This window comes from Schistocerca serialis, chromosome 6 (assembly GCF_023864345.2).
Source record: "Schistocerca serialis cubense isolate TAMUIC-IGC-003099 chromosome 6, iqSchSeri2.2, whole genome shotgun sequence".
Lineage (NCBI taxonomy): Eukaryota > Metazoa > Arthropoda > Insecta > Orthoptera > Acrididae > Schistocerca > Schistocerca serialis.
In genome coordinates this window covers 549,308,865-549,322,728 of record NC_064643.1, presented here as the reverse complement: position 1 = coordinate 549,322,728, position 13,864 = coordinate 549,308,865, and the positions used below count along the sequence as shown (strand labels likewise).

The window sequence follows — 13,864 nt, the reverse complement described above, 5'->3', positions numbered from 1 at the left end:
TGCCGTTCTTTTTTCTGCTGAGAAAGGGTTTCTCGTAAATGCAGTGTCAAGAACTTAATTTGTGTGACTTATTTTGTTGAAAACTGACATGGTGAGACGGTGAATATTCGAAAATGCAGGTAGATTCTTATAATTAAGTAGCTCAGCAACCAGCCAGTGTTATTAATGCTATTTATTAGGTATAAACAGCGCAGTTGCCAGTTTCAAAAATGGTTCAAATGGCTCTGAGCACTATGGGACTCAACTTCTGAGGTCATTAGTCCCCTAGAACTTAGAACTAGTTGAACCTAACTAACCTAAGGACATCACACACATCCATGCCCGAGGCAGCATTCGAACCTGCGGCCGTAGCGGTCTCGCGGTTCCAGACTGCAGCGCCTAGAACCGCACGGCCACTTCGGCCGGCTTTCCAGTTTCGAACTGACTTGTTCATCCACAGATGGCTGTTCACATTTAAAATTACATTGCGATGTATTCTTACATGTGAAGTTCACTGTTTGCGGCGAAAGATAAATGACTGTTCTTATTGTAAATGGACCTAACACTGATGTGCCAACGTAGTCAACTTGCTAAGATCAGAACAGAATTAAATGAATGTGGCATTTTTTCAACTTAGACAGCCATTTATTTATACCTTTTCTCAGTTTCACAACGAAATTTCGGCTGCTTAAGCCATTATCCAGTGTTTATTTTGGAGAAGGTGTTATAGGTATAAAATGTGTTTCCATTCGTTTTGGTTTACAGATTAACTCTCAGGATGTCTTGACATTAAAGCACCGCCGAGTTCGAAGCAACCTTCGGTTGTGACCAGCTTTACTCCCTTTTCAAATTCATCTGGCAGATAGCAGTTTCTGGAGCGATACCTATATTTTCTTTCCTTGATTTCTGAAGAGAACTATTGACATCTCTGCTACATCCCGCCGTTACAATTGGCGCTATCGAAATGGTAACTTTGTAGTGACGATCTAGATTGAAGACATGTTTCGGTGCGTACTTTCTTCATAATTCGCAATAGCGACCGCTTTATACTCGTGCTTATTGTTCCACTCCGCGACGAGAATCTGTGAAAAGATATCTGCCATTGTTTTCAGCACTGAAAGAGAACCTGTGACAAAAATAAGAAAGACAGACATTGTGAATTGTGATGTGTATTGAAGCACTGTACGAACAAGTCTGTTCATCCGTGGTAGACAGAAGCGAACTGCGCAGTTCTTCTTGAATAAGGTATTTCAAAAAATGTGATGCGTCACACACGATTCGTATGAAACAAGAACATGATCGTTGGCGTTAACTAAAGTGGTGTTGGCGAGAAATTGCTCCAGTATTTTATTTTAGTGTCATCCAGACGCGCGTGGATTTGGAAGCTAGACATCACTATTTTGTATTCTAATCTCATAATGTGTTCAGTCGGAAGAAGCTACATTTTTTTTGTTATGCAACATGCTTTAAAATAGACTTTTAATTGCAAAATCATGTTTCTTGCGCATTTTACCATTTGAGCTCCGAGATATTTTCAAGCCACTAATAATATTTTTGAGAATAAAAGCGAAACTGTTGAAGTAAAGAAACACGTCGCCGCTCAGATAAAGATCCCAATGACTTGTTAGACGGTTAAGTGAGGGTAATAAAACTTAAACACATACACAGTTTGTGAATGACAAACAAGTATGAACACTCTTCAGTACCCTTAGATATGGAGCAATACTTGCTAACTTGGGCGGTGGTTTGATATTGCTGTGAGCTGTCGACTCCGCAACGGAAAATACCTAATGTAGGCGAGGATCGAAATTTGGATTTCCCAGCGAATAGCCTGCGATTCTCTTCTGTCTTCTCACGCGACGCTCTGTCTACTGTAACTGAGACTGCGTTAACTGATGTCGGTGAGTCAGTGAGCAGGAATAAAATATAAAGGCTGCTAAATACGTTGCGTGTCCATTGCGATGGAAACTTACCCAAGCAAAAAGACATGATGCAGAAAATTAAAACGTGAAATTACGGTAACTAAGAATTTATCTTCGGCCTTGGAGCCAGTGAGAGACGTACAAATTAGCCAAAGTATCGCCACTAAACAGCATAATTAATCTCAAGCAGCTGTACAGCAAATACCACGATGTATGATTCTGTACTACTTACATTCTCCTCGAGCCACTGTACAGTGCGTACGGACGGTAGGTACTCTTTGTTCAGTTTTATAGTCATTCCCTTGCCTGTTCCATTCGCAAATAGAACCAGGGAAAACAATTGCTTGTATGCTTCCGAGCCAGCTCTAATCTCCATTGGATCACGCATAAGCGTTACGTATTCACTGGTGTGCAATATTTAAAGACGAAAGTAACTTTCGTATAATGTGTCACTGCCAAGTAACAGAGCGCGATGAAACTTGTACGTTACATAGAAAGAACAGCTACAGATAGTACAGAAGGTAACCGAGAGAAATACGCAATGAGGGGAACAGAAGTGACATTTTTGTTCAAAGACTGTAGTTACATCGAAGTCACCGCGATTTATGATTACCAAAGGCCAACAAAAGGCAGGACATGATCGTTGGTACACATGGACGTGATGCAATGCGTCTCCACAACGCATTCCACACGTGCTCGGTGGGATTTAGATGTGGGAACGGCCAGGTCATTCCATTCGCTGAATATCCTCGCGTTCTAATAGCTCCTCCACCAGCATTGTTCGATGTGGTTCGCGCAGTCATCCATAAAAATAAAGCCAGGGCCGAATGCACAATTGAAAAGTCGCAGATGGGGAAAGGAATTCACGGGTGAGTGCACCGTTTATGAAGATTTGGAGGTCAGTATGCCCAGACAGTATCAAGACCCACCATACCATAGCACCTGGACCACAAGAGCGAGCATTCGACAGTGTTCCTGGGCGCATTTTGTGTTCCCCCTGTCGCCATTAAAAGCTGCTCAAGTTGTTGTACAGCCATAATTAAGACATTCCCCCTCCCCCTCCTCCATCCAACTAAGAACTGCCACAATCACATGAAGAAATTTCCATGCAATTGCTGTATACAGCTGTTGGCAATAAGTTGTGTTGAAATATTTATTGCACTCGTCATCATAGCGGCATTTGCGCATTACATGCAGTTTTTATTGCGCGTACGTAACAGCTGTCATTGTTAGGGATAGGGGATCCCTGCACGTAAGTAGATTAGTTATTTCATTAGCCTCTGGATAGATCAATACAGCCAGTTCAAACTTACAGGGCTGCCTTTTTCAGAAATTGCTACGTATTGAAAATGTAAATTCCATTGACGTAACGATAGTACATAAATATGCACAGCGCCCAAAGACTCCGCAATACGTAGTTTCAGCGATCTACCTCCGAGGTCTCGACTGTTAAAATCGCAGCATTTCTTCCGAAGATTACAGTGTCTTTAGAAATAGGAGAAAAATGTCACTCATTGTTGCCAAGGTACTTTTGAAAATGACAGAGAGGAAATTAGACGTAGTCCTGATGGAGATTGTCTGTATTTGGACTCCACGTATTGGCAGCCAAACTTTCGTTGCATTACGCCCCGCAGCTGCAGCAAACGTGTGACGTTGCTTACAGCCGTGTGCTGATTCTTGTATCTCTTTGATTCGCTGTCGCTTGTGAAACGAGCCGCCACCGGGAATGGAACCGCGCTTGTCAGGTGTTAGCGGCTCAAGGTGAACAGCGGCGTTGCCAGCTAGGTGCACTCACTTTCACTGGTTTCACTCCGTTAGCCGTGGCGCAGGAGTGCATTAGAAGCGGAATTCTGCCGGCCATGCATGCGAGGCACCACTGCATATCCACCCGAAAAACGGCCCGCTCCGTTTCAGATAATAAGTTTCTGCCGCACGAAGCTCGTTTTACAGCTGCGACACCTACAAGGGAACCTCCCCATCGCACCCCCCTCAGATTTAGTTAGAAGTTGGCACAGTGGATAGGCCTTGAAAAACTGAACACAAATCAATCGAGAAAACAGGAAGAAGTTGTGTGGAACTATGAAAAAATAAGGAAAATATACAAACTGAGTAGTCCATGCGCAAGATAGGCAACATGTCAGATTAGGGAACAAAAAGAGGTCACATGGGGGCGAAGTCCAGTGAAAATAATGGATGAGAAACCAATTGAAAGCTCAGTTCATGCAATTTCGCCATTATTATCGCTGTTGTGTGATGTGGTGCGTTATCCTGGTGAAAGAGCACTTTTTTGCGTGTCAACTCTGGTTCTTTATTCAGCTAACGCAATTTTCAAGCAATCCAGCAATGAAGCGTTATAGGATCCAGTCACGTCGTTCTGCCTTTTCCCAACTAATTCGTACTGATTATTCCTTGAGAATCCCCAAAAACAATGGCCATCACCTTATCAGTTGACAAAATTGTCTTTGCCTTTTTCGGTGGACTTTCAACTGTCTTTGTCCATAGTTTTGACTCTGGTGCGTAGCGATGGATCCAGGTTTCGTCAGCAGTCACAAATCTGTGCAAAAAGTCTTCCGGATTGCAATTAAACATCACCAGACAGTGTTGTAATGTTGTGCTGGATGCGCTTTTGGTCAGCTGTGAGCAATGCGGCACACACCACGCTCACAGTTCCGTCATAGCCAATTCTCCGTGCAGGATATTATGCTCTCGCTCGGCTGAAATGCCCATAGTTCCAGCAATCTCCCGAATTTGTATTCGGATGCTTTGCTTTACCATATGACGGGTTTTGTTAATGGTTTCCTTTGTGGTGACCTCAGTTGCACGACCGTAGCGCGCTTCGTCTTTTATGCTTGTCCGACCATCTTAAATTCATTAGTACAAGGTAAATGGTTTTCAGTGATCCGCGTGAACTTCATACATTTCTGTTTGGATTTTTTGCGGCAGTCCAAGCCTTGAAATCAAAATGTTTAATAAAACCACCAAACTCGGTTTTCTCCATTTTCAATCGCTCTCGTCGCACTGATCAGTTCAGACGGCTGTCAACAATGATCTGTACGCCGTGCATTGTTGAATATCTTTATGCCATCCTTTGAGTAATCAAGCTAACGAATCATGAAGGCGCAACAGAAATTTCCCATGCCTTCATGGAAATTTATCAAAGTTATCAAACTACCCTCGCATTTCTTTCACAATCTTCGACCCATCTTTTTAACTGAAGTGGGACGCTTGACTTAGAATTCAAACGATGACAGTCCTTAGAAAGTCCGTGAAAAGGGAGATAGCGATTACCTCAAGAAATTATATATACACATCTCCCATTTCAAGTTCCTCGGTGCCACCACTTGAAAGGCAGCGTAAACCGTTAAAAGATTATTCCCCGTATTCTGAGAGCGTATGTGCTATGACGCGCCCTTTTATAAATCTTCCGTAGTGGACACGATCTTAAAATGAAGAAATTCGTTTAATGGTAGCAATATGGACATTCATTCTTCTGCGATATCATACGTGAATGGCATAGGTGGGAAGAGGGCAGGATTTGACACCGGGAAGCCTCTGTCACATGCCATGTGGTGAAATTGCAAATTGAAAGCGTATACGGAAATACTTTCCTAAAAGCGAACAGACCTAAGTTTATTCCCGCTTTCCTTCTGTATGCACATTAGATATCCCACACGATCTGTAGATGATAGATTTTACACGATTTATTTTCATGTATTCATGAAATACTATCAGATATTTACGAGCATCAAGCCAGAGGGCAGGATTAGAACTGTACAAACTCGTGAACGAAATTTATTTAACTGAGGAAGTTCCAACAGACTTTGTATATAATAGGCTATAATTAATACACTTCAACAGAAACAGCAAATAGATGTGAAAATTGTTCATAAGTTACGACAGCGCCTCAGTGAAACAAAACAGCTATCTAAACAATGTTGATAATTCTCGTTAATCACAGTGCTTGATCGAAACGGTAGATAACCTGAGGTGGCGAAAGTCGATACGCACAAATACAGATGGCGGTAATATTGCGTTCACAAGGTATAAAATGGCAGTGCATTGGCGGAGCTGTCATTTGCTCTCAGATGATTCACGTGAATGGCTGTCCGACGTGATTATGGCCGCACGATGGAAATTAACAGACTTTGAACGCTGAATGGTAATTGGAACTAGACGCATGGGACATTCCATTTCGGAAATCGTTAAGGTATTCAGTGTTCAGAGATGCACAGTGTCAAGAGTGTGCCGAAAATACCAAATTTCAGGCATTACCTCTCACCACTGACAACGCAGTGACCGACGGCCTCCATTTAACGATAGAGTGCAGTGTTATTTGCCTAGTGTCGTCAGTGCTAAAAAAACAAGCAACGCTGCGTGAAATAACCACAGAAATCAATGTGGGACACATTACGAACGTATGTGTTACGACAGTTCGGCCAAATTTGGCATTAATGGGCTGTGGCAGCAGACGACTGAAGCAGAGTGCCTCTGCTAACAGCAAAACATCGCCTGCAGCGCCTCTCTAGAGATCGTGACCACATCGGTTGGACCCTAGATGTCTGGGAAACCGTGGCCTGGTCAGATGAGTCCCGATTTCAATTGGTGGAGCTGATGGTAGAGTTAGAGTGTGGCGCAGACTTCACATGCCATGGACCCAAGATGTCAACAAATCACTGTGTGAGCTGGTGGTGGTTCCATAATGGTGTGGGCTGTGGTCCAACCCAACCGATCTTTGACTGGAAGTGGTTATGTTTGGCAACTATGAGACCTGCAGCCATTCATGGACTTCATGTCCCCAAACGACGATGGAATTTTTATGGCTGACTATGTGCTATGTCACTGGGCCACAATTGTTCGCAGTCGGTTTGAGGAACATTCTGGACAATTTAGGCGAATGTTTGGCCACCCATACCATCCTACCTGAATCCCATTGAACATTTATGGGACATAATTGATAATTCATTTTGTGCAAAAAATCTTGCATTGGCAACACGTCCGCAATAATGGATGGCTATAGAGGCAGCATGGCTCAATATTTCTGGAGGAAACTTACAATGATTTGTTGAGTCCAAGCCACGTCACGGTCTGCACTGTGCCATGCAAAAGGAGGTCCGGCACGATATTAGGAGGCGTCCCATGAATATGTCACTTCATTGTAATTTATTGTGGATTTCAGTCTGTGATGACCATCTTCAGATCTGAATGGAATAAAAACAATTATGCCAACATGACAACATCAATTAAAATCAAAAGCAGGATATGTCCATCATGTCCACAAATAAAAACTGTAATATGTCACTAACTACTACCTGATGAGACTATTGACACCATACTGCCCGGTGTAAAAATTACTGCACTGTCAGACGAGTATCACGTACTCAAAAAAATTGTGAGAATACTTGAATGAAGAATGGACTTGAAAATTCATAGTCAAGTAGGAGAGGACCAGTTTGGTTTCCGGAGAATCTGGGCACTCAAGAAGGAATTTTAGCGCTGGGACTAATAGTGCAGGGCAGATTTTGAAGAAAATAAGGATGTTTCCTACAGCATTTGTATATTTGGAGAAGGTTTTGCAAATGTGGAGTAGAATTAAATTGCTTTTATTCGCATCAACTATACTGACAGAATGGTAATCCATTCTCTTATTAAGACCTGCTTATCAACTTTTTATTAGAGCCATGTTAGCAGTAGAAAAGTACTGAAGTCAGTGTTCCAAATGTATCACAAGTCACAACAGAACTGGCTACCTGAAGGTGACTTAAACATAAAAATCTGTCATAATTGAAAAAATTACTTGCGATTGTGACTGAAAATAAAATTGTTTTTACCAAATGATTTACTCCTTTTGGGGTAAAATTGTCTTGATATATTTATTACGAAGCGACTATCCTGGAACTCGGAACCAGTTGCAGGATGCCTATCTAATGGCTTTCAGGGGCAATAAAATTTCATTTTCAATATCTCACATTTAGTGACTGAATTACAAATTTAAAATGCCATCATAATCTAGCCATTAAGAGCTATAATAATATGTTAAAAGTTTAATGTGGGAAGTGAGCTATTAAAATTAGAGGCTGTATGTATGTCTTAAGGCAGTGAACTGATGGCTTGCAAATACCTTTATTCATCCAGTATTTGAGAGTTCCAACAAACTTTACACGTAATTACAAACTTTAAAAGAAACTTTTTCTCGCTGATAGTGCCCACAAAATGATAAAAGGAGAAAAAGTTCATTGTTTGGTACAGTCTCACTCTTCATGCAGTACAACTTCAGTATCGGACATGGCAAATGGCGGCCTGTCATCAGCTGCTAATGTGTTCCAGCACACTATAGATATCACTCTAAAATTCCCTTCAAATGCATGATGATATGCCAATAAAATGGACGAAAAAAGGTTTTATTGCACTCTGTACAATAACTAGAAACTGGTCTTGAGTGCTGAAATGAAGGTCAGTGACGCTACGAGCAACTCAGAGAGGGGATGCAGCTGTCTGTTTTTGACTGCACGTGCTCTGATATGATGTCATCCATTCCCAAGATGAGAGCTACGTTGCTCATGGCACTAGCTCAGTACTTTCTTTTAGAGTGCATGTAACATAATGTGCAAGTGTAGAGTATGGGAGATTTTTGAGAAGCAGTTGATGTAAAGGCATCCTGGTCGAATGGTCAAGTGGACTGACTGGTAGTTTATCGGCTCAGTTTCTGTTCTTGCTGCTATGATTTCGTCTTCTTCTTCTTCTTCTTCTTCATCGTCATCATCATCATCATCATCATCATCATCATCTTTCTTTCTTTCTTTCTTTTTTCCTTTCATTCCTCGCAGTGTTGAACTATTAGTTATAAAATGTAAATGTGTTCAAACAGTTTTTTCATATGCCACCACATTGTAGCACATTGGTAAAATTTTGCGTGAGCTGCCATGAGTTTTAATGTATTACTTCTTTATTGTTGATTCTGTTCTGAACACACTTTGCCGATTGTATCTGCATGTCTCATTGAATATACATCCAAAAATTACATCATTGTGCGACACATAGGTCAGATGATAAGATGTCATAAATACTGAGATGCGTGGAAAACTTGCTGTTGCTTGAAATGAAGTACAAGTTACCCAGACACTATATTTATCCAGTGTTTCATAATGAGAGCACTTAGTGACATCCAGCAAACTTTAAGTACAATTTTAAACCTTTTCTAAACTTTGACTTGCTCACATGCTTAATGTCAAACATTTAACACGTTGACTCATTTGTAATACAGGGAGGTTTGATTCATTAAATAATTGGGAATTTACTGCTGTTTTATTAGTTGTACATAGTTGCAGGTCTTGAAGGTATTTTTCCATGGGATAGTTGACAGATGAATATCAGAAAATTACATTTGAAAGAGTAGGAATTCTAGTCTTGGTGTGGTGTATGTCAAATAATTTTCTGCAGCTTTCTTTCAGTAGTATGTGACTCTGCCAAGTTAAATTATTGAGTGTAATTCTAATAATGCTTCTGTTATGAAATATAAGAAGTTAAACTTTCCATCTAGTTAAAAGATACAGCACATAAAGTTTCATGTTTCACTTTTTTTCTTTCTAGAAAGCTATAACTATCATTGTAATCTTAAGTGGGTGATCATATGTAGAAGGGATAGAGATCAACAATATTTGTATGTGACATATGATTAAATATTATTAAATCTTGATCTGGTGTTAATTTTGTGATTTTTTTTTGCAGGTGGTATTTTGGAAAAATAAAACGAATCGAAGCGGAGAAGAAATTACTGCTACCAGAGAACGACCACGGTGCTTTTCTGATAAGAGATTCTGAGAGTCGTCGCAATGATTATTCTTTGTCTGGTGTGTATAAGTCTACTTCAGTTTTCTAACTTGCTTGCGTGTCTGTACTTGTGTACATTTGACATGTGTAGGTTTTTAAAAATTAACAGTATCTGTTATCAGCACTTACTGGGTTCCTGTGCTACTTTTATTGTACAGATGGATAAGCATTCATCATTGCATTTGGCACATGACTTGCTTATCTCACACATTACTGAAGTTTTTAACAACTGATTTACATTGTGAAAGATCAGTGGTTTAATTGGATTTTAACCAATTTTGAAAAACAAAATGTTGGTTATATAGACATACAAGGCTACTACAAGTGATTCATTCGTCTTCAAAGCTCTGTATTTTCCAAAGTGTTACTTGTGCACAAATATGACTGAAGCATTATAGAACAATAAGCTCATAAAATTCGCATTTTGTACTGTACAAATGTTCTGCAAGTGTCCTTCTGGTCTCAAACACGTCCAAGCGGTAGTCAAGTGTGTTCCATACCTTATATAGCAACATTGTTTCAGTAGTTATCACTGCAGCATACTCGAGCTGTTCCAATGTTTTTGGCTGTGTTGGGGGGGGGGGGGGGGGTGTACATTAATATAATCCTTTATGTACCCCCAAAGGAAAAAAAATAGAAAGGTTTTAGGTCAGGCAATCTGGGGTGGCCAATCTGGAATAAAACCACATCATCTACACCACGAAGCCGAATTTAGGTGGTGTGAGGAAATTTGTCTTTTAGGCAGTGACGAACACTGATGCCCCAATGAAGGGGTGTCCCTTCTTGTTGGAAGATGAAATTCAGGAAATGGGCAGTCAGCTGTGGAAACAATCAATTCACACAGAAGAAAAATGGCCCACAGAGCTACGTCTGTGACATCACACAGAAAACATTAACCTTCGGTGAATCTCATTTGTGCACACAATTTTGTGAGGATTTTCAGTGCCCCACAGTCTCACATTGTAGCAGTTAACCTTTCTAGTTAACAGAAGACAGCTTCATCACTGAATATCACCTTCGAGGTGAAATGTTGATTTTCTAATGCACAGTATTGCACTAAAGTGACTGCTTTCCATACCCCAGTGACATAAGAGCAGTTGAATGGACAGAATAATATCTCCATAAGACGTTATAAGATGTCAATAATGGTAAAACATGGGTGATCAAATGTAGCTGAATTAAAATCAGGTGATACTGAGAAATTAGATTAGGGAAAGAGACAAATTAACATAAGAGTTTTACTATGTGGGCAGTAAAGTGACTGGTGATGACTGAAGCACAGAGGATATAAAATGCATAGTGGAAAAGCAAGAAAAGCATTGCTGAAAATAATGAATTTGTTACCATTGGATATAGATTTAATTGCTAGGAAGTCTGTTCTGAAAGTACATGTCTGTAGTGTAGCCTTGTAGGAAATTGAAACATGAGTGATACACTGTTCAAACAAGAAGAGAATACAAGCTCCTCTAATGTGGAGCTATAGAAGAATGCTGATGATTAGATGGGTAGACAACATAATTAATGAGATTGTTCTAAATTGAATTGGGGGAAAAGGAAAATTATAGCAAAAGGAGCTCATCCTGAGGCATCAAGGAATTGTCAGTTTGATAACAATGGGAAGTGTGGGGTGTAAAAACTGTAAAGGTAAACAAAGAGATGAATGCAGCAAGCAAGTTCAAATGGATGTGGGTTGTAGTACTTATTCAGAAGTGATGAGGCTTGCACAGGATGGACTGTTGTGAAGAGCTGCATCAGACATGTCTTTGGACTGAAGACTACAGCAGCAGTTGACGAAGTCATTAAAGATGGAGCACAAGAATAGATAGGGGAAGGAAGATACCATGTATTCTTCGAAGGCTCTATGTGAGGGGACTTCAAAAAATAAATCCACGTTATTACAGCAGATCAAGTATCTTTTATTGAATGCTGCACACAAATACATAACACTGTTTTTCAGCATAGTCACCAAGTACCTGATAACAATGGAAGGAACATTCTACCAGTCATTAAGGTCTTCGATGATAGAAATCGTCTCATTGGTCATCAACAATGGAAATCTTATTGAGAATCAGTTCCTCAATCGACCGAACAGTGTCATCTGTGGTTGATGTCGACAGTCTTCCTTCTCGATCACCACCACCCATGTGAGTATGCGTGGCTTTGGACACATTGGCCCAATTTCACAATGGCTGGACATGACATTGCATTTTAACCATATACAGCCAGAATTTTATGGTGAATCTGTGCATAATTTAGGTTGTTTGCCCACAAGAATCGTACTGTCCCATGTACTTCAACTCTGGAGTATGTTTCTAGCTGTCGCACAATTTCATTTGCAAAATATGATGCACCTGTTGTCCAGAACTGTGTCTGCAAGATACTCAGAAACATGTACTCTCCTCCGACAATGCACCACTCTTATTGTACAATGCCCTCAGGTTGTGAAGACATGTGTAACTTAGTTTTTGAAGTCCCCTCGCCCCCCACCCTCCACCCTAAGCAATTTAAGAAACCACAGAAAAATGGTCAAATAAGAATGGAATTTGAACTGCATTGCTCGCAGATGTGAGTCATTTGTCTGCCACCTGACACACACACACACACACACACACACACACACACACACACACACACACACACACTCTCTCTCTCTCTCTCTCTCTCTCTCTCTCTCTCTCTCTCTCTCTCTCTCTCTCTCTCACCACTTTTTCAGGGCTGATGCTTTTAGAGTTGTTAGAAAGATGTCCTAAATCGTACTATATTAAAAGAATGCTTTTCTCCATCTTATTTTGAATCTTTTAACATATTCTCCTTTCGTAGTGTATTACAAGAGTATTACTATAAAATATTTTCATATAATGAAATATAAATGTTCTGTTTTGTGTAATTAATGTGACTCTCATGTTACGGTCTGTAAAAACGTGCAAATTTGGTTATCGACTGAGGAGTGTGCCAAAAAGTCTGTATAGTAACTGGTTGTTGTAAATCCCTTCAGAAGCAGTTATTAATCCATAATATTAGAAACAAAGTATGGTTAGGCAGTCAGAAGTTGCTTCTCATGTACTGTAACTGTAAGTGTTGTAATATGAATTGTGCTTACATGAATTTGTAATACATGATGTGATATATATTTTGTTTGGTTTACTCCATTCACAGTAAGGGATGGGGATACTGTTAAGCACTATCGAATAAGGCAACTTGATGAGGGAGGCTTCTTCATCGCTCGTCGCACAGCATTCCGTACTCTGCAAGAGCTTGTAGAACACTACAGCAAGGATGCAGATGGACTGTGTGTGAACCTTAGGAAACCATGCATTCAGGTAAGTAATGTTTTCAAAACCTTTTCCTGCTGCATAGCATTGTGTGGTGCATAAAAATTTATGTAAATTTCAGTAATAATTCTTTAGAAGATTGCTGGCTGTTTTTTTTCTTTTTTGTTATAAAAATCATTGCAACAGAAAAAAGTAATATAACAGGGAAGCTCTTTCTGCAGACATTTTTGTTTATCTTGCTTTTCATCTTAAAATGTTGCTTAAAATGGATTGACCAGTATTTTCAGAATTACTAAGTTTTCAGTGCACTAAGGATTATGTTAGTAATGACTAAGAAGTTTATATTTTTGGTTCTCAGTGTGCGGGCTACTAGTGCATGTGTATCTAAAAGTAGAAACATTTACATTGCACTTCTGAGAAATAAAATTATTAAGGCATGTTCGCATATTTTGGTAAGGTATTTGTATGGACTGAGATTGTCTTGTTTTCGTGTGAATTCGTTTGCTTCAGTTGTCTTCATTAATACTGTATTCAAATGGAATACCGTTTATAACTTGATTTTGTGGATGAAAGCTGAAATAAACTTGGCAGTAATTTCTCAGATAATTTGCTTCAGCTGCTTCATTTTCTACCTCGTTTTGCCATAAATACCATTTGCTCCTATGTGATATCTTTATTGCTGTTGAATGAAGTCACCTAGGAGCAGCAGTTCATTGGCATTGCATGTGTTTTTCTAAAATGTAAACTGTTTCTATATTGCAATATTTATTAATGTAAGAACTACCTTAGTCACATGTATTTTGGAAATAATGAAACAGTATATTGTCGAATCATCAGTGCTTCATCCATACCTTTATTTCTGCA

The 13,864-nt window shown here is 39.9% G+C and overlaps 1 protein-coding gene across 3 annotated transcripts in view; it reads left to right on the top strand.

The window, feature by feature from the left end:
* The window catches only part of LOC126483734 (tyrosine-protein kinase Src42A), a 209,971-nt gene that overhangs the window by 180,456 nt on the left and 15,651 nt on the right, over positions 1-13,864 (top strand). For all 3 annotated transcript variants that reach the window (XM_050106849.1, XM_050106848.1, XM_050106847.1), the window contains 2 exons: positions 9,627-9,748; positions 12,885-13,048. In XM_050106849.1, the coding sequence (XP_049962806.1) occupies positions 9,627-9,748; positions 12,885-13,048 (286 nt within the window). The remainder of the gene's footprint in view (positions 1-9,626; positions 9,749-12,884; positions 13,049-13,864) is intronic.